Genomic DNA, 22,122 nt, shown 5'->3' on the forward strand with positions numbered 1-22,122 from the left:
ATCATCGGTGAGAGGGAGGGGGGGGGGAGTGGGCACTTGTACTGTTTGTTTCACCTAGAGAGCAATCCCGGGAACCTTCAAACATTGGCGTATCATCTTAATTATACATGCAATCGATATTCCAGCTTTGCAAGTATGTGTATTTTGGATCACAATACATACAATAAGCTACAATATAAATATTTCGGCTATTGATCTACAATATAATATTTATGTATAAAATTACCTCGCTTGAAAGTGTATTGTTTTACAGTTCCACTACACTTTTTTATTTGAGTAGAGTAGTAACTAACAGGGTGTTCTGGTTACATTACCGTTAATTTTATAGCGCCACCTTCTGCCGTCGCCTACCTGTCTAACGTCAGCCCGTTTGGGACCAGCGCACAACAGCAAAAGTTAATAGCGCCACCAAATCTAGTACAAACTAAGCTTTCTGACTTAGCAGAAACCTAAGTGTATTGGAATACTATTAGAGCACGATTAAGAGTACTACGAAATCTAACCGTAAAAATTACATTTTATTATTTTATTAAAATTACACTTTTGGGTAAAAGCACTTCAGGTCCATTGATCTATGTTTGGGAAGCATTATTCAAGGATGAACAGATCACTACTGTAAACACTAAAGCAACAGCAACAACCCATAAGGGAGCATGGTAAATTTGGCGCTACTTTCTTTACGCGAATTGAAAATAACATTGTCAGGTAGAGATATTGAAGTTTATAAATTAATCATTATAATTGATAGCGCCATTTAACTCAATTTATCTTTAAACTTCCAACTTATCTAATTAATGCCACAAAAACATAACTCATCCATTGCTTCGGGATAACTAAACTAACATGAACATTATATAGTTTGGTGGCCAGTAGTTTGGTGACAAGAGGAATTCCTATCAATAATTTAAGGCAAAGTACTAATTGCAGATAACAAGTTGGAGAGAGTTAATTGTTCGTTTCTCTTGACTTAGAAGTATACGTAATGAATGTTGGAAGTCTTCACGATCACTTTCACTTGTTCGGTCAGAAGGTGGAGATATGGTATATTTTCATTGTTTGTTAGAGTTCGATTGGAATATATATTTCAAAAGTAGACAAATGGTAATTACGTTTTAAGCTATCAGTTGACGCGTATAATGGACTTACGCCCTCTATTTTTATTCTGGTTTGACGTTACCATTAACATTACACCACGCATCGTGTAATAAACTCAAACGATGTTAGCATGCAGCAGGGTGTTGTCTGTGATAATCGATCCAATACAAAATTCGACATGTTGAACGGATCATCTGAAGTTTTCTGTACACAACAAATGTTTGTTCCAAATATTTTATTTTTATTAAAGGTAAAAATATCTCCTGAAACTGTTGAACAGATTTTAATCTTCATTTGTGATTATTTCTGATACCAAATTGGAATGGCACTTAGTGGTCTCTGTCAACAATATATCAAACACTACTATTAACTCATTCTGTAAGACAGGAAGCGATTTCGTTAAGAATATTGTACTAGATAATATTGTTGAACTTCTGAATTTATATACTATGATATGAGTGTTTATTCTTATAGCATTTGTGGTTTTGAATAATCCAAAATAAATTGCATATTTTGGTTTTATATGATTGGAATACTTAAACGTATGTACATACACTGATTGCCCACACGAGTTGTATACTCTGTGCTTAATTCGGTCTTGGCTATAGTGTGTACCTTGACTAATGTTTTAATGTATTTCTATGCTACGATCTTTACAACATGGTTCATTCTTATTCACCATTCACTTGATTCAAGCAGGGAGTTGTTCTGGTTCAAGTAATAAGATTCTGCGATGACTCAACACTAAAATACAGGAGACAGGGAAGACTTGGCTGAAAGTTTATGGACGAGAAAATCAATCTAACAATGTGATGAACTTAGCAGGTAAAATGACTTCACATCGTCTTGCAGTCATAAGAATAATCGGCGTTCGATAGAATGCTGAAGAAACTAGTGGAAATATATCATATTTTCTTATTCATAAATTCTCTCGTTTTCCAAGACTGATGATTAAGCAAATACATAACCCCTTTTGAGTGAGAACCATATCGGTAATGATCTTAACACATCGTTTTCTTTTCCGCACTTTACAGGTTGAAGAACCTTATGCCTTTGAGCCGTGCAATGGATAAAACCAACGGTAACAAAGGATATTACTATGTTTCAAAGACCATAATATGTACAGTCCTGCAGTGAGCCTTCTTATTCTTCAGTCCATAATACATAGATATGATATAAAACTTTGTCACAAAGACCATATTATGTACAGTCATGCAGTGAGCCTACTTATTCTTCAGTCCATAATACATAGATATGATGTACAACTTTGTCACAAAGACCATATTATGTACAGTCTTACAGTAAGCTTACTTATTCTTAAGTGCATATTTCGTAGATATGATGAATGCAACTATGTCACAAAGATCATATTATTTACAGTCTTACAGTGAGCTAACTCATTCCTAAGTGCATATTTCATAGATGTGATGTGAATCGGATTTGAGGGTTCGTTTCTTTATGCATATTCCTGACTGATTATATTAGTATTTTTACTGAAAAATATCGAAAAGAGTCTGGTGAAGCACAAATGTCAAAGGGTAAGAGAAGGAAGTCTAAGAGAACATGAGTTGAATGAAAGTAATGAATATGAATTTTCATTATATGTACACAATACATGTGTAAAAAACGAAATAGCTTTTTCATCGCGACCTTAACCAACAATAAGTAATATGGAAAGTAAAACATAATATGATCACGTGGCTCTCTGTTCAGCTGTAAGTAATATATTATCTTTCACTTCCATTGTTTGCCCAGTTGCATCTTCGATAAGGAAGTATGTGCCATAGAAACTTTACAGTGAACTATATCCTTTTACAATGCACCATGAGAGTATATAGTGCAACTATTAGTGTGTAATATTCTGTATTATAAATGAATGCAGTAAGCACAGTGAACATAGAACCACAATAAAGATAAGTTAAGTCATGGTTACCGTCTGATCTTCCTAATCCATTACAACCAAACCTCTCCCCTCCCTCCAACCCAATCACTTCCACCTCAATCCCCTTCAGTCTACTCGGCCTCACATAATCTATGTGATACAAGTATTTGTAATATGTGGTTCATGGATCTTATGCTTGACGAGTTAAAGTATCACACCTTATCACACCTTCCTTCACGTAGCCTCGCCTAATCCATCTCTAGATACAATGAAATATCAGGGATGCTTGATGCCTCTTTACTGATCCAATCCTAATCCCAACCTTCCCTCTCCTCAAACTTCTTTCTCCTCATGTAGCCTCGCCTAATCCTCTAGACATGATGAGATATCAGTAATGTATTGTGCCTTTTTACTGATCCAAGCTTACCAATAGCCTTCCCCTCCCTGATTGTCATGAAAAAAGGCCTACACTGTTAGATGTAATTCAAACATAACCTATGCATGCAATAAAGGACAGTTTCCTCTCACCTTCATTTTAACGCATTGTGCAAAATATACAACCATACGGTACAGAAAGACACGTGGAGAACCAGGAGTAAATAATGAGTAAATAATTCAAGGTTAATTTATGAAAAGCTTTTATTTTTTATCTAAAATGCAATCTAAGTTTGCATGGGACTGAAGTCGTGCTCAGAAAATGACATTTAAAATTAACCACTGAAAAAGTGAAACTGGGAAAACATGTGAAACTTTTACATGAGTCGACTGGCTAACTCTACCTTACTTTGAAAGAATATAATTACTCATAAAGACAACTACAATATTGCTCATTGAGAATATTAATCTAAGGATATCATTCTAATTCTGCATTATATGTGCACGTTTGGAGTTGTGTATGCAAAGGGAACGAGACATTTAAATTGGCGAAAAACCTTGAAGAGTATTAAGTAAAGATATTTTATTTAGTCATTAAAAGCCAAAATACAACATGCTTAATTCCTCACAACGATCGAATCAAGCTGTGCAGGAGTAGAGAGTGAGTTGCAAATGTTGAACTGTGATACATTAACATGTATCATGCAAACAAATTAAGAAAGATATCTGAAAAGATTAAACCAGATGAATGTGTGACAATATGTTATTTCGAGTTGGCTGCTAGTACCAGGCCGGACTGATTACCACCGACACCATGCAGCACTGAATTACGTAAGCCGAGTGCGTCGCATAAATGTTCAATTTCCAACCGTCATCAATATGTATTTTTCGTCCAAAACTTCAAATACAATGCTTTTTCTCAAGGTATGAAGCACCATCGATTGGATCACTGAGCCGGTAGCAGTTGGCAATTGTTCTCATTCTCGTTCTTAAAGTTTTACTAATCAACATGATAATGGTTAATTATATACATTACAATAGTGGATAACGTATCGTGAGCTCCCTGGAAGGGCCGACCACAATTGACCATCAACTAGTACATACAAATCATCCACCTCTAGTTATCAGCATGGTCGATGTGTTCTGCTCCAACATTTTCAAGAGCTCTTGAGTTATCGTAGTGATTACCAACCACCAATCGCCAATATGAGAAGCTAGTCACATCCAGTTTACACTGCAGCATGGTAGATTTGTTCTGCATAGGTAGGTTGAGTGGTTTTAGAGGCTTTCATAGGTAAATACGTCGTAGGTATTGGTATCTCGTAAGAACTGTCCGTGATTAATTTCTCAAATACCTGTTGAGGGATAAGGCGGGACTTGTTACGCGATACTAACAGCAGATACATGTTACATAGAACACTATATGCTGTACATACTTGATACTTAAATATCTTTGCGTGAATGGATCCAACTACCAACTTTCAATTAAAAGCAAACAAGAAACAAGAGAAACAAAACACAACTTATTGGTTTATACATATAATCTAATATGAACATTAAAGCAAGTCTCAAAGCAGAAAGGAAGTCACATCTCACAGCTAGGCATGCATTAAACCAGAATTTAACTCCAAGAAAATTAAATCTACACGTAAATATCCGTTACATCAACCTTAATATATATTTCGACTAGAAGGATAATATCATTGAAAGCTAAATCACTTGAAGAAGGTAACTCAAATATCTATTTACATATTAAAAAATGCGATTGATTTTCAATTTTCAATAACTTCTTAGGGAACGCAATCTTTGAATGGACAGATGATATACATCAGTTAACAAACTCGGCGTTCATTCACATGCAAGGAGTACTACAGGATTGTTCGCATAGTGCTTTCGATATGTTTACAGAGATCATTAACTAGTTCTAATTTACCTGTGGCAATTCAAAACATTAAAACTATTACGTAAGCTTCTCAAGCAACGAAAATTGTCATAATACCATAGCTATGTAATATTTCGGTTGTTATTCACAACTGGCGCGAGATTTCCTTTTGGAATCCCTCCTTCGATTTTGCAACTATGAATTGCAATAAGACAGCGGATGTGACAAAAACACAATAAAGAATGCTAAGTCATACCGAACATATGGCTATATTAAAAGCTTTAATAACTTCAAAACATTTCACTATTGTGTGTTATTATAGTACAACTTAACTTCGACAATTCCCTAGAACAAAGGACACATCCAAACAAATTATAAAATCAGACATGAATTATCTTCTAGAGATGAGTAAAACATTACTTACAGCTACGAATGTTCCCCTCAAATGATGAATGGAAGGTCGAAGAGAAGAATTATGGTTCCAACAATCGAACAAGATTTTATCTCTGCAAATGTTTGAGAAATCCAATTCAAATAGTGAATCAACATATTTAGCGTACTATTTGATATGTTGAAATGTAAATTTGAAATACAAGAAGTGTTATACTGATAATCAAATTTAGTAAGTTTTACTTTCATTATCATTGTGTCTTGTAAGACTTCACAATAGATTTTGTGAAGCCATTTTTTTGCTAAATAAAGGACACTTTCAACTTTACACATAGCAATCAGTATTGAATAACTAATTAAGTTAACAAAGAAACACTCATTTGGCTGAAAATACTCTTTAACTAACAGGTAAGCGCCCTTAAAATAATACAATGTCTTCATTTATAATAACCTACGTAAACTAACATATAAAAAAGAAACGCCACAATAACGCTATCATATTAACTTTCGTAAATCCAACTACTAAACTCAGATGCAGTCTGCGATGGTTGTACAACCTACAATTATTGCTAAATAGAAAAGAAATACAGAAAGAATTTCAAACCGACTTCGACTAGTATGGAATATGATTACTTCGGAACTTATATAATGAGATGGTAAATTAAAGATTGACTTCTTACTTTATCTGTAAGTACTTTTCTGGCCAGGGTACTGACGGTGTAGTCGCTTCTTCGTCAAATCTAACTTTCTTTTCCACAGGAAATGGTGGGTTTCCTAGAAGATTTGCGAGTGTAGAAACATTGAAACTAGTCTGTCGTGAATGTTGTCAAACTTATTTTTTCCCTCTTTGCATTCACTCTGTTTATAAACGATATTACCAATTGATAAAGATGCTGTAATTAATTTTAGTCAACAAAGTCTTAAGCGGTTCTTATGTCTCTTTGTTCTATTAAACTAACCTCAAATATATATTAAAGCAGTAATGTAGCTTTCTGTCATCAAAACGAAAACGTGATTTTACAATTTGGTACTGGACTGCAATCGATGGTATGGCATGTACAATATATCTCGGTGTCTCTATAAATTATTATAATAAGTTGATTTTCTTTGTAGAATATTTTAAACATGTTTTTCCCTAATAAAATTACTGTTATTTATTGAGCAGTTCCGTGTGACTTCGAATTAACTGACATTCAAAAACTTGAGTTACATTTGATGTATTTATTTTACTGGAGGTAAATGTAGTCAATCGAATCGAATTTACTTATCAATGTGAAATTTAAACATGTATAGTTGTTTGTGTAATAACTGTAGTTGTCTGTTATAATAAGCAACGATTTTTTGTATCAGATATTTTATTGTTTGCTACCATTATTTCATTATTATTAAATTTCTTTACCAGCTGCCATTATCTCCCATAATACTACTGCTGTAGACCACACGTCACTGGATTCTGTATACTGATTCAACAGTAGCACTTCAGGTGGAAATTGGTTCAAAGTTACCGTAGGAATCTGTTATCAAGAAAAAGTAATTTATCATGAGTTATGGTATATTCTCTTAATATCTTAATACTTAAGATTACTTTACGTAATACTTATCCACAATTAACTTAATTTTACATTGTTCACTGCGGTAAAAATACTCACAACTGCTTTTTGTTTTCTTAAATCGAAACTATTATGTTACATTGAAAAACATTTTTTGTTTCTTTACATATAGAGGTTTTGATGAAGATTAAACGGTGATTTTAATTACAGAGGACTTCTACTTGCCTTAGTGAAAACGATAGCGAGAAATTCATGCATGATATTGAAGGTTTTAGAGTTTTCCAATTTAATGATAGTAATGTACATGTCTAATGAAATCCACAAAATATGCCAAAACTCCAAAGAGAACAAGCCATTCATCTAGAGTAGTCTGTTTTTGCTTGATCTACATATAGTTTCACACCTTAAACTTCGTTATCCTTATGACAAAAAAACACTAGAAATTGATCCTAAAGAATCAAGTACAAGCAAATAAATAAATAAAATTCTTAGCGACCAATAACACGTTGATTAATAATTGAGTAATTTACCTGTGATTTCTTTAGAGCAGCTACTTTTTGTGCATCGCCGGCCAGACAGAAGTCATATAATTTGACCTGCCCTTCCTTGGTTAGTAAAACCTTTTTGGTTGTTAAGCCAGGGTGAAGGAACTGATAGAAAATGAAAACCAAGAAGTTAAGTTATTTATTAGGTTGTTAAGAGACAAAATGGTCTCACGTATGCCTTCATGTTGACTGAAAACTTGTTTTGATTTAAAAAAAGTAAGATACGAATGGCAACTTTACAAAAAATATTGATGATGTTGATGAAAAGCTACTAACAGTCAGCTAACTAAAAAACAATAATTAGCTAATAGTTGAGGCAAGTTTTTCATTTCTTACCCCGAATGTCTTAAGGATGTCCATTCCTTCCAAAACTCCAGCTACGTGTTTGATGACGTCAGGAACTGACAATGAACTACAACAATAGTAGTCCCCTTTATCTTTAGTATCACGTGACAAGACGCTATGCAGATTTTCACAATTGAGATGCCCACTAATAAGAAACAGTTTACCTTAAACAAAAGAAGAAGTCACAGAGTTCAACAAAAAATCTGATATCAATATCTCCATACATATAAAAATTTAATTTAATTTGATTCTAATCGCAAGGAAATACTGGCTAGCTTAACTATTAATTCGAATTATTATCTCCTTTAATGAAATCCTTCCGAGGATGATTAACTCCTTGATCTGACAATATATAATAATTCTAGACTCAATGAGAAGATCGTGTCGATTCCATAAAGTGCAAGATAAAATTTTGATCCCAATCTGCCGTTCTTCGGGCCCGAAGATGTTAGCTTTGGATAAAACATTTCCATTCATCTTTTCTCATAAATACATTTCTACGACATAACAAGTAACATTAGCAACTCACTGCTTTGGATAGATATAGCCACGATCTTTGCTAGATGGTTCGATGTTGGCAATTCGAAACATTTTCTGATGAATGCTTCCCAATGAATTTCTTTCTTTCTAATGAGCTTTTCTGAAATAGGACATAACATATGTAAATAAAATTGTTGCACAAGTTCACCTATTATCGTTTTAATATGTATGTGAAATAAAATATGAGATGATATTTGCAAACAAGCCTCCGAGTTGTCGAATACAACAGAGCGATGAAGACACCTCTAAGTTTTAATTAACTGCATCAATATATGACAACGATGCTAACATCAGCCTTGGAATATAAATATTTATTATCACAAACCTGTTAGTGTTGTTACTACAACACACTTATTGGTCTCTTCAGCAAGATTGACAGATCCCATCCATCTTTTGTAGATTTTTCCCATTTTGATATTCATGATGATGGAAATATCTTTCTCACTCAACATCCGGGGATCGTTTCCTGCAATCGCATCCTCTGTAGAATAGTAATCTGCCAACAACAACAAAAGATTAGTAAAGGAAATATACATCGCGAATACATACCGTTACCTGTAGACCAAAGCTCTGTTCTAAGTCAACATTTAAACAAACAGCTGTCTAATAATATTATAGTTCTTGTCTTTATTTGGGAGGACGTTCATAAAATATACTAATCTATTAAACATTCATACGTAATTTGTCATTATATAAATAATTTGAACTTTATGTTTTTAATCTTATACCGGCTTTCTATACGTACTATGTTTTATACGTACTCTGGGCAATGATAACGGTGTACAATAATGTTGTAGTTCCGTATATGCCTTCATTGATTCATTTCTTTAAAATATGATTTATTTTAAGTAAACTTACTAGGGTCACTTCCTTCAGAATGGTGCGAGTTCTGCGAGTTGTTCTCATCAACAGGTATCTCTGGTAATTCTGCCCTTCTACATAAATAAACGACAAAGAACTTGGACATTCCATGATAATTCATACCAAGGGTGTATTAGCAACGATATACACCTTGTTATAACCTATAAGTAAAATATTTCAATGCAAGTTATCTGTCAGTTTCTAACATTAAATAGCTTAAGCATTTAAATTTAACACTCAATTACAAAGCTACACTAATTGATATCTGAAGCTTACCTTCCTTCTTTTTGATTGACTGTAAATGAAGTAAATATTTTGTTAAATTAATTCTTCTATATTTATTTCCGTCTTCATTCAAGTATTGCAAGGTAGTAAATACTTAAATATATAACATTTATAAACAAAACTATCTATAACCTCGATAAAAATACATTATTTAGAGAACAAATATGTTATTAAGGTTTGAATATAGTGAGTTTTAAGTAGTAATAGCAGCAACATGAAATAACACCAATGAATTGCAGAACATTTTTATGTTGTTATAATCAACTTTGATAAGTATTAAAACTACTACTGCAAGGCTAATGTTATAAACGTGCCTTACTTAGTTTTGTAGCCAGAAGATATCACATTACAATGTATTTAACATGACAGTAAGATCCCAGCTCAAAGCATTATTATGTTATTCAATTTAGATCCTATAAAGGGTTTTATGTGATCAACCTTATTTAAATTATGACTTGAATCAAAAGATCCCTTACTTGATTGATCGATATCCAAAGGTCCTTTATCAAGTTCGTTCATTGGATGACTTGGTGTGATATGTTCATTTCTAAATCAAATTGAATGAAACAAAAATAATCATGTTATTGTTTGTAATATCAATGTTAAAAACTCTATTAGCGGTATTAGTCACGAGATTTAATAACTATACTTTTAGTAAAGAACGTAGGACTGAGTTTAGGAATGACGGGGTATGTGATTGTGGGGGGGGGGGGAGGGGTAAGTGGGAGGGGTAAGCTGGTCTCAAGTATAGATTAATAGAACATGTTTGCTTTCTCAAGACTCACCCTCCTCGGTTTCTTGACACTGAAGATTTAAGCAAAGAAAGAAAGAATACTTATTGTGGGTTAAATCTGATTATAGAGAAGCTCCATAAAATCACAACCTAATGAGTACATTCCAAATGATCATTTCCTTCAAACATTTCCGGTAACCAAAGTAGAAAGCAATCCTGTCTAAAATGTTATTTCCTTGTGGGTTTCGTTGCTTTTAATGGGTCTTCAAGGGTAATATATGAGTAGCAAACCCTTTACCCCCTTGCACCCCCTGCTCAACCTCCACACACACCGTCCTCCTTTTCATTCGTAATCTCATATTTAAAATTTATTACATAATCAACTTATATCATTGATTCAGAGGTCAATCTCAATCACATTATGCATTATTATTATTATTGTGAGCGTCTATTTTTCATCACTTGGTCATACTTAATAACTCATTAACTCAGAAGTCAAGCTAATGCATTATTACCAATGTTCAATGTAACAATCGTAAAGTGTCGCAATCATTGAGCAAACTGACAATATGATCTTTATGACATGGTAACACTTTCGTAATAGCTAATGTCACTGCATGATCTTTCATTTTCTTATACTACGTTGTTATTTATGCAAGATACCTTACCAAATGAAAAATGTACCAACCATTACTCCAAACTATAATCCGTATGCCCATATCAGAATAATGTTTCTAACATTTGTTCAATTATCGTCACTTACGTAAACTCGTAAAACCTGATGATTTTATCAAACAAAATACCTTTATAGTTTAAACTGATTTCATAGTTTCAATGATATTAAAGTTCAACTATGTGCACAATGCTTATACCTACATCTAAATTTCCTGACTGTAAAACAAGCACAAACTAACAGGCAACTGGAAATGGACCCGACAACACCAGCCACAATCACCCAAATGTTTTCTAAAGCCATTTCTCCTATTGTTTGTACAGTTGCTGTAAGAAACAAGCAAAGAGAGTGTTCGTCTTTGAGGTGCGAGGAATCAGACTTCCGTCCATGAAAACATAATATGAATGTGGTGATGACTTGCTGATTTACATGTTAATGTTACCCATTAACATACGTAAGCTTTTTTACTTAAAACTTGAATTGTTCAGGCTATGTTATCATATGATGTACGAACAGCAACCAGCTACTTGCGTGAAAATGGACTGTTGTATAAACGAGCCGAAACAAAATGTAACTCCCACACCTGGCTCTGTGGTAACAACCTGTTCAATAATTTGAATAACAATCATTCCCACCTCCCCTCCCTCAGATGGTGGGTAATAACGCAATTAATTTCTTTAAATATTACTACATATGTTATGCATGTCAAAACAAGGGACTATAATATTTGTCGAATAAACCCTCTTCGGCTGTGTCGAATACATCAACACTATCTCTAACGAATAGTAATTCGGTCCTTTTAAGCTGAAGTAAAATCTTAGTCCTTCCCTGTTATGTATTTAGATCCTCCTGCAAGTAGGAACTCGCGAAGAAGCCGTCATTGGCTTATTTAAGCCACAAGCTGACCGAAGTCAGTCTCTTAGATTCATAGTTTTAACGTCCATAATTATTAAATCGGTATATGGACGACATACATTAATCTTTGAGTGACTCGAACTCGGGATCTTATGATTGAAAGGCACCGGCGTCAAGCACTGAGTTAACACTCCCGTAACCTATAAGCCCGTAAACTTATATTGAAGTATTCATGAAATAACTAATAAAGTAAATGAAAGTTATTATTAGATCATACCAAATATGTCGAATAAATCTTCAAAGCTTCATATATATATATATGTATGTAAATATATATATATATATATATATATATGTATATATATATATATATATATATATATATATATATATATATATATATATATATATATATATATATATATATATATATATATATATATATATATAAATACATCCCTATTGGCACTACAAGAAATGCAAACGTCCCCTAATTTTATTCTAGAGCAGGAGGTTAACACATTGACATTGCATAAGATATACATTTAATGTTCGTTATATATAACCTACATAAATTATACATTTGGTTTGACGAATAATCACAATAACGGGGTGTCAAATTATCTCTACATTGTCCTATTTTGTGTTTTTATATTAATCCTGTACTAAAGAAGAATCAATATGGATTTGAAAAAACCCCTTTTTCAACTTAAATCAACAGTTTGGTGTATAATAGACCAGCGAACGTAGACAAGAAGCACGTGTTACAGTTATGTAAATATTCGACATGTAGGTATGTTCTTCAGTGTGTGTCGAATAAAGCAACGTACGCCATGTCGAAATTTAGTGTCGAAGTTAGCAAACTAGTCGATTACAGCACATAATGTCGAACACTAAAAAAATTAATCCGTCGCTCTATTCGTCTTAGTCGATCTACCTGTCGAAGTTCACATACTGTAGAGGTCGGAGTTAGCAAACTATGCCAAACACCACACAACGTTGGTCTCGGAATAGCTTTGCTTTAAACCAAATTGTAACCTTTGAATTCGTAGCCATTTAGAAGCGTTATGAAAGTTAATTAGACGAAGTTTGAAGAACGGCATTCAATTTTAGATTCTAATATTTCAGTTTGAAAAGAAGACACAAGAATGTCTAAGTGATCGTAAACTACACGCGATACCCTGATTGACCTTGTATTGACCTGAACGGCTGAAATACATCTATGCCTCGTTAGAAGAGGGAATTTTGTAACAATCTCTAGCTGGTCGAATCTATGTTCTGCATATTGAGCTTATAATACACCAGTGCTGATTTCTTTCTTTCTCTTTTCATAATCACGTATTTTCGTAATGGAGGGCGCTATATAGTTTCATTAGCTTCATAAGGCAACGTAATCTAAGTAGCTATTAACATAACTGTAAACATAACAACGTTCATGGATTTTATCAAAACTGAACCTGAGTAAAGAAAGGATAATTTTGAATCTGTTTTTTGCTAGAAGACTAGGAAAGAAGTTATATTCTAACATTTTTATAGATTTTAGTTCACAATTTAGTAGTTACGTACAACGTTACATATGTGTTTTCTCTTTTTGGATGGCGCAGTTTCACTTTATTGTCCATACAGCTAACTTCACAACTCTACTGGGATCTAAGAATACGTTGTGGATTTCAATGTTTACATAGCACACACATACAAATACAATTATTCCAGGAATCGATCTCATCACAAATAAACTACTTTTATTTTCGTTTTAGGCAAAGAGTAAATTAATTCACATTCGTTAAAGTTTTGATATGTAGTCTACATTGTGCATTCAGGTCAATATTCGTTTAACAGAAACAGTAAATTCTCAGTCAAAAAAACAAAAGCAAAACACAGAATTCAACTTCCAATAATTCACTAATAGTATTGCTTTCTTGTTATGTTAAGATAAGGAACAATTTGATTTTTATATTTTCAGAGAATTGCAATACTTTTCAAAAACAAGATTTGCAAACACCAGTTATCATATGCATTTTACTGGCATTGAAATCCAGGCAGTGATAAGGTATACAGAGCTAATATGATAAAGATATATTGTCGATCCTTATTAAAAAAGCTATGAACTTGAAAGAAGTTTTGGTGTTGGGTAAGACGGCCTTCGGAAGATACGTATGTAAATTTATAGTCTATGTTTCAATACGTTAGTATTTAAAACACGTTCAGAAGATCACGAGGAAGGGAAAGGGCGGAAGCTAGTAGACCTCTTTTACCATACCATACCATACCATACCATACCATACCATACCATACCATACCATACCATACCATACCATACCATACCATACCATACCATACCATACCATACCATACCATACCATACCATACCATACCATACCATACCATACCATACCACACCATACCACACCACACCACACCACACCACACCACACCACACCAAACCATACCATACCATACCATACCATACCATACCATACCATACCATACCATACCATACCATACCATACCATACCATACCATACCATACCATACCATACCATACCATACCATACCATACCATACCATACCATACCATACCATACCATACCACTGTACTGTACTGTACTGTACTGTACTGTACTGTACTGTACTGTACTATAAGTTACTATACTACACGGTACTGTACTGTACTATACGATACTATACTATACTATACTGTACTATACCGTACTGTACTATACTATACTGTACTAGACTATACCGTACTGTACTATATTATACTATACTGTACTGTACTACACTACACTACACTATACTACACTATACTACACTGCACTACACTATACTACACTATACTATACTACACTATACTGTACTGTACTGTACATGTATTTTCATAGATGTGATCAGTTCATTGCACTGTGAATTTATTTTAAGCTGCCCGTATACCTGTCGGCCATTGAAATAAATCGTAGAACATATTTTTCTGTTTGATCGTCTTTATGAAGACATACCTCATACAGTTTCCAAATACTTTAATTATTAATCATTAGAAATTGTATCAGTCGAAATATCATGTTTGAAACTGTGTTTACTTGTCATAACGAGATTGCCTACATGTATATTTGTGTCTAGTAATGTTGCTGACATAACTAGAAATATCAGAAATAGTTTAACTGTAATTTTGGAGTTGTAAGTTTTCTCTACTATGAATGATTATTTTACTGCAATGCAGAAAATGTTGTGTTCTACTAATTTAGGGTAATGGTATATTTGTCGTTAGCACGTTTTTGCATATCTTGATTCTAAGCTTAACTAGCAAATTACAAACGATTTTGTATTTTTAAGCACATTTATCTTTCATTTACCAACGTTGTAGCAAACTCAACTAAACCTATGATGTAACCAACAGAAGTAATAAACTTACCGTGTTGATTGCTCTCAGTCAATATCGACAAGGTAGCTGTTTTCTTGGATATATAGGGACCCTCCACAGAACAATGCAAATTGAAATTAGAGCTAGCACCGTGCACAGTATAATATGAAATGGCGACTGTTCCGTTATGAAAGGTTTCAGTTGATATCTCCGTCTTCGTTCCGTTGTTAACGTACCATGTTATTGAAATTGGTAAAACTGCGTCTAGAACTTTGCATTGAATAGTTTCATTCTTATTAGGCATTATCAGTAAAGAGTTGTCACCTGTCACGTTACCTCCATTCAATAAGACAACTGGAGTGACTGTTAAATGTAAACAGAAGAAATAATTTGTACACTACACTGAGTTTATAAAATATTAAATTTAAAACTCAAAAGGCAAATTAAACACTCTCAGGACGTGTTAAAATTAATGCATGTATTCCCTCTTAAACCATGCATGAGACAAAAGTGAGTTATTTACCTTGTAATTTTAAAAAGAACTTCGTCACTGTCAGATTTTTGCGACAAGAGTACATCGCTTGGTTTTCTTCACTGCATGGCGTAGTAATCATCATAGAATGATTTAACAGGCTACAACTATTAAGCTTGACCATCTCGTTTGTGGATACCACAAACGTGTCCTTAGCTAATATTTTGTTTTCCCCGTCATTGTACCACGAAACTGTATCTGCTTTTGACGCTTTGCAAATTAAACAATTTGAAGAATTGCGTGAACATTTACAATCGACAAAATTACTATTTGTAGAGCTGTCCTTACTGCTACAAATAAGGTCATCTCGCTTCTCTCCTGCAACATAAAAATAATAATATATAATAATTGTACAAGGAAACACATGGCTCTTATATCGGTGTTGAAATATAATAATTAATACATATAATGATAATTACCTTTCGCAAGAAGAACAAGCGTAATAAAAAGGAAAGAGAGAACTTGCACTGACGAAAACATTGTCCTTTGTCGTATGGATGGCTCGTTACAGTCATCATCATCATCATCATCGTTCAATCTCCCAGGTGTTGATTGTAACAATAATAGAAACAATATAAGTTTTGTATGCAGAATTATAATATGAAAGTGAAATCAGTATGCCTCTACGGCTATCTGTAATCGACTTCCAATTTGAAATCACGGTTTTGTGTTAAATGAACTAACAACAGATACTTCTGCATTGTTTCTAAATCTAAAATATATGTATGCCTGTTGCTTGTCCTGTTCTCCAAACAGCCTAGAGTTGCTGCATATATTATGGAATTAAGGCCCAGACAACATGGTGATATTTATTAATTGCTTAACAATGATGTTAATAAATTTGCACAAATGCTAGTATAAGGAGGTTTCAAAAGTTAATATGTGTACCAACGAATCTATATTGTATAGCAAGAGAAAAATTATTTAGGCAGAGGTTTATTAACTTGATAAATCTTGGAATAATGATAGACAATCACATGACTGTTTTAAACGCAGAACATATCGTAATCATGCATTCAACTTGCGGCCTACGAGTAAACCGAACTGGTGAACTTATATGTAGAGTGAGCGGATCCCGTCCTCAAATATCACTACAATGGGAGATAAGTAATATCAACAGCCTCCAATTCACAACAAAAGAACCCATTTCACAGGATATTAGTGGTACATGGGACACATATATATCTCCCGAGTACACAGTGTCAGTGTGTGGTGGGTTTGCACAGATCATATGTCTGTCCCAACGAGATGTAAATCGTATGCCTCGTTCTGACAGTCATATTGAGTTAACAAGTGGTGAGTTTGTCCTGACCATTAATTAACTAGTAAAATGATATCAGATACGATTGAACACACAAAGCATTCTTAATAACTAACTAGGGGTGAAACATTTAAACTACAAAAACAGAGAATTTGTTTTATAGTACATATTTTGGACAATTGACTTCATTTATTCATTGCTGTAAACAACGGAACATTTCAAGGTCTCTATTTGAAATGTCCAGCCACTGAAATTATTCCAAGCATCTACTGGATGTCTTTCAGTAGCAACCAAAGTAAACAATTGGCTTCATTCAGAAAATGCTGTAAACAACAGAATATTTTACTGTAGTTGGAACTAATTTTTTTAAGATCGCCTTCATTCCTTAAACGAGTGTTCATCCTGACACTCAAAGAGTGACAGCCCGAAGTCCAAGTCTAAGTCCAAACAATAGATTCGAGTACGACAGCCTCGTATTGTTATATTAAAATGACTTCACTTCAGTGATAAAGTTCAGTAATAAACGCAGTGGAATAGAAATATATGATTATTCGTATCAGCTGCACTCCCATCTCTAGCAGGATCATCTCCATCCGTGTCTCTGCTAAACCACACAACATGACCATCATCCAGGTCTATGCACCAACGTCGAACCACACCGAGCAAATTTTCAACTGCAGGGTACTTACTGAGAAACATCTCCAGCATCAGCGCGACCTCTGCCACAACTTCATCGATTTCAAGAAGGCCTTCGACAGAGTCTGGCATGATGGCCTTTGGCATGTCCTCAGAGAATTCAACATCGAGGAAGGACTCGTTCAAGTCAACCATTCACTGTACAGTCACTCTAGCAGTGCAGTTCTTCTGAACAACCAGCTAGGAGAGTTCTTTCAGACAACTGTGGGTGTTCGACAGGGTTGTCTACTTTCTCCAGTTCGTTTCAGCTTATTCCTCGAAAAAATCATGCAGGAAACTCTCCAAGACCACCATACTTCTATCTCCATTGGTGGACGGCCAATCTGCAATCTTCGGTTTGCTGATGATATAGACCTGATGGGAGGCAACATTAACGAGCTCCAAGACCTCACCAACAAACCTGCTACAACAGCCGGCAAATTTGGCATGGAAATCAGCAAAGAGAAATCGAAGATCTTTGTGAACAGCAGGAACAACATCAATGCTCATATCACTATAAACAACGAGGCTTTAGAGGAAGTATCCAGCTTCAAAAACCTGGGAGTGACTTTGACCAAGGATGGCACCTCTGCAAAAGAGATCCAGATTCGGATTGCCTCAGCTACAGCAGCAATGACCAGGCTAAATGTGATCTGGAAGAGTAACATCAACTTCTCCACCAAATTCAGGCTCTACAAGTCACTGGTCGTTTCCATCTTACTCTACGGTTACGAGGCGTGGACACTTCTGGCTGAAAGCGAGAGGCAAATCCAGGCTTTCGAGACCAAATGCCTGAGAAAACTGCTCCGCATCCTATACACCGACCGTAAGACCAACGGCTATGTTCGGGAAACGGTCGGAGACCTGGTGGGCCCATATGTACCACTCCTGTCAACAGTCAAACGTCGGAAACTGGCATGGTTTGGCCACGGCACAAGGCATGACAGCATCTCCGAGGTTATACTCCAGGGCACTGTAGAGGGCGGTCGCAGACGAGGACGTCAGAGAAGAAATTGGTCCGACAACGTGAAGGACTGGATCGGCTTGGACATGCAAGACCTGCTCACCACTGCTGCTAACAGATCTGCATGGAGGACGATGTCAGCTGCAACCGTCATGTCTCCCGACGACTTCACAGTCATGGGACTGAGTGAGTGAGTGATTATTCGTGCCTTTTTTTATACTGCTAGTTGTGATTGATTCATATTCAAGCGGCTGCTAACCCAAGAACGCTTTTAACAAAAGGACCACGTAGACGTCCACGTTGCTGACACGGATTCTTATACTTGCTACAACGCTGCTGCATAAACATTCTTCTGGTCTATAGATGCATACAAGGTTGAAAGACGAATAAAACTGCTCAGACTTTTCTTGATAATAAATGCTGATTTTTAGAAGGTTTGAAGACGCTTATCCGGCTACGACATGTAAAGTACTAAATAGTAGGTATCACTAACCATCGACAGTATTTGATCAGGTGCATATGATGTTATCATAAACTAGTGGTAAAGCGTATTTTATAGCAGTAATATATTTCCATAAGATAATTATTGCTTATAGCCAGAGTTAAAATTTTCAAACTTTTCATATTTTTTGGGGCAGAAAAAGATAAAAAAGCTAGAGAGTCTCGTATCTCTACTCTATGAGAGCTACAAACACCGCCTGCTCTTGAAACCTTTCCCCGGAACAAGTATATCTCTCAATACTGATACCTTGTATGTGGATTGCAATGTTCCGTTCAATGGAAGAATGACAAGTATCCAAAAAAGACAACTACCAGTAAATTGATGATGAATTAAAACCTTCTCAAGAACAAGTTTGTGATATTGAAAGCAGATCTTGGATATGGGAAAACAGCATGTTTTCTGCAGATGTTAAATCAATGGATTCAGGAAAAAGAGAAAACGTTTGTTCTAATTTATGTACATCTGAATTACCAAAATTATCAGAAGACTCTCACTGAATTAATAATGGACGATCTAGCCACAAATTGTGATTTAATGACCAAATATGTCTATACTATTTTGTTAAATGAGCCTGTCATTGTTCTGATCGATGGCTTTAGTGAACTGTATTTAGGCGACATTTGTGGTAATGTGTCAGCATATGTTCGAAAACTTCTAAATAGAACATTCCCTCGCCAAACAGAGATTTCTAAGAATAAAGTACCTGATGAGAATACCATTCGAAAGGGTCGTAACGAAATGCAACAACTTGATGGAGATGGAAGCGAGATTTGTGAAGCCATAACAACAGCTAATAAACAAATGGGAGTTTGGGTTACACTGCGCCAGACTCATGGCGTATGTTCAAACTGCTGCAAGTCTACGACAATTGAGCTTAGCGAATTTAAAAATGAAGAAATTACAGAATAATCAAAAAGAATTTACAACTGTCATCGTTGCTGCAGAGATAACGATCGTGAAAAGACTCTTGTGTGACAGAACGCAGAAGATACCTTTGAAGGTGAAATCGCTGACATGTTAAGAAAGAGTATTTTCATTGGGACTTGGGATTTTGTTGAAAGTGTTCCCAAGGCACCATTATTCTTATTGACAATGTTATATATGGATGTTGACAAAATCACAAAAGGTGTGCGTCCAGCTGGCCATTGGCGTTTGTCAAATATTGTTGAATCTACCATATACTCTATGAAAGGTCATTACATGTCATAGCTAAATGTAGAGAAAATCGACGTTTGTCAGGTGAGAAAGCACATAGGGAAGACTTTGCTTAGTGTATTAGATAAGAAGGCTCCACATTCTGTCAACGAATGGAAAAAAAGTTATGGAAATTGATCTCAAAAGAGTTATTTTAACAGGACTGCTGCAGACAAAAGAGAGGATAATTTTTAGGACATCGTATTCTACATGTTGTCAACGACAAGAAATTTAACAAACATTATATCAAAAAAAAATCTTCAAAATGAAGACTTTAAAGATGCATTAAGGTACATTTGCGGCATTAATAGTGACGTAGACAAAACACATTTTAAAATGAAAGTTTTTTGACATTAAATGAAAGGATATGTGGGATGATTATATCAATTGCTTTTATGAAGTACAAGACCCAGAAGTTAAAAACATAATAGTTAACCCATATGAACAAAAACGAGGAGATCGCGGTTAAACAGGTAGACTGTAAGTATGATAACACATTGTGACGTTCTTCTTTTACCTTCTGTAAATATGTTGTTATGTAACCAACTTATTCATCTGCCTTATTACGTAGCATATTTAGAAGAAAAGTATACACTTAAAATTCTGTCTTTTCTGATTTTCAACAGTACCATCGCGGCATGATCCTTTTTGAGGGCATACCTGATATATCCTTTTTTCGTCCATCTACTCATACCGAATGTTTAGCGAGTAGTCATGATTAGAAGGGAACTCCAAGAGCGACAAGAAGCTGAAGTTATTCCTTTAGTCAGATGAATCGCTAGTATGCCCATAGTTACCCTTCAGTGAGTGCCTTTCCTGTTTAATTCATATTAGTTACAGTGACATCACTACGTACTGCAATATGTACGGATTTCATGAATCTTTCCTAACAGTTTAGTCAAAGCTAGTAGCACTATCAAAAGTGTTTACATGGGATAAGCATCAAGTTTAACAGTATCAATATTTATTAATGAGATTAGAAGTTATATGTTTAACAGTGTCTCAATAATATTACAATGGCTACAGTTCTAACACTTCTGTTCCGTTTTAGATTCCACGATTGCGATATGGACACATTTTCTCGCGACACTCTCAAAACGCTAAATCAGGCTACGTCACGCTATCGAACGTGTGTTATGCATTTGCAAACTACTTGTTGTCTCTTAACATATTATGAACTCAATTACGATATAAGATACCAAGTTAAATTATAAAATGAGCATTTTCATACATTGCTCGTTCTCGATCTTATTGTCTAGTCAGTTCTAGGAGCATTACGAAGAACAGTAGGTCTCTCAAATCATATCCGTTTTGTACATTGTTTCGTCTCCACAGTTGATCGTTCATCCGGGGGTTCCTGGAAGGAATTCAAAAACAATGAAACTTATAACTTCCAGACTGGTCAATGGGAAACAATAGAACGAAGTCAGCGACCATACTGCCTATCTCAGATCCTAGTTATGTGCAAATGAAATAAATATGTAGAAATACAAAGCTTTGGTCATAAGTCATTGTTACGAGGGCCCATTGTAGCTTAACGCTAGTCACTGCTAGTGAGAAACCTAATGTTATATTATAGAAAGTATTTGAAATGGCCTACGTGACAATCAATATTTGAGAAATTA

General features: G+C 34.8%; 2 protein-coding genes across 2 annotated transcripts in view; both read right to left on the reverse strand.

The window, feature by feature from the left end:
• Nucleotides 1-22,122, reverse strand: part of LOC139977520 (uncharacterized) — a 54,063-nt gene that overhangs the window by 11,886 nt on the left and 20,055 nt on the right. The gene's annotated exons all lie outside the window — the stretch shown is intronic.
• LOC139977522 (uncharacterized) lies at nucleotides 1,231-16,443 on the reverse strand. The gene is made up of 16 exons (XM_071986877.1): nucleotides 16,321-16,443; nucleotides 15,893-16,219; nucleotides 15,421-15,732; nucleotides 11,360-11,482; nucleotides 10,536-10,554; nucleotides 10,227-10,297; nucleotides 9,742-9,760; nucleotides 9,463-9,539; nucleotides 8,930-9,100; nucleotides 8,594-8,704; nucleotides 8,056-8,228; nucleotides 7,705-7,824; nucleotides 7,024-7,138; nucleotides 6,305-6,398; nucleotides 5,659-5,740; nucleotides 1,231-4,707 (listed from the first exon to the last, which is right to left on the reverse strand). Exons 1-16 carry the CDS (start codon nucleotides 16,379-16,381, stop codon nucleotides 4,582-4,584), a joined length of 2,001 nt encoding a protein of 666 aa, XP_071842978.1. The 5' UTR covers nucleotides 16,382-16,443; the 3' UTR covers nucleotides 1,231-4,581.

Source organism: Apostichopus japonicus, chromosome 12 (assembly GCF_037975245.1).
Source record: "Apostichopus japonicus isolate 1M-3 chromosome 12, ASM3797524v1, whole genome shotgun sequence".
Classification (NCBI taxonomy): domain Eukaryota; kingdom Metazoa; phylum Echinodermata; class Holothuroidea; order Aspidochirotida; family Stichopodidae; genus Apostichopus; species Apostichopus japonicus.

Excerpts from the sequence above, each read along its gene's own strand:
- LOC139977522 (XM_071986877.1), bottom strand. The coding sequence starts at position 16,381 with ATGTTTTCGTCAGTGCAAGTTCTCTCTTTCCTTTTTATTACGCTTGTT. Across the intron at positions 16,220-16,320 it reads GCTTGTTCTTCTTGCGAAAG|GAGAGAAGCGAGATGACCTT; the intron begins GTAATTATCATT and ends TTTATGTTGCAG. Across the intron at positions 15,733-15,892 it reads GTTCTTTTTAAAATTACAAG|TCACTCCAGTTGTCTTATTG; the intron begins GTAAATAACTCA and ends TACATTTAACAG.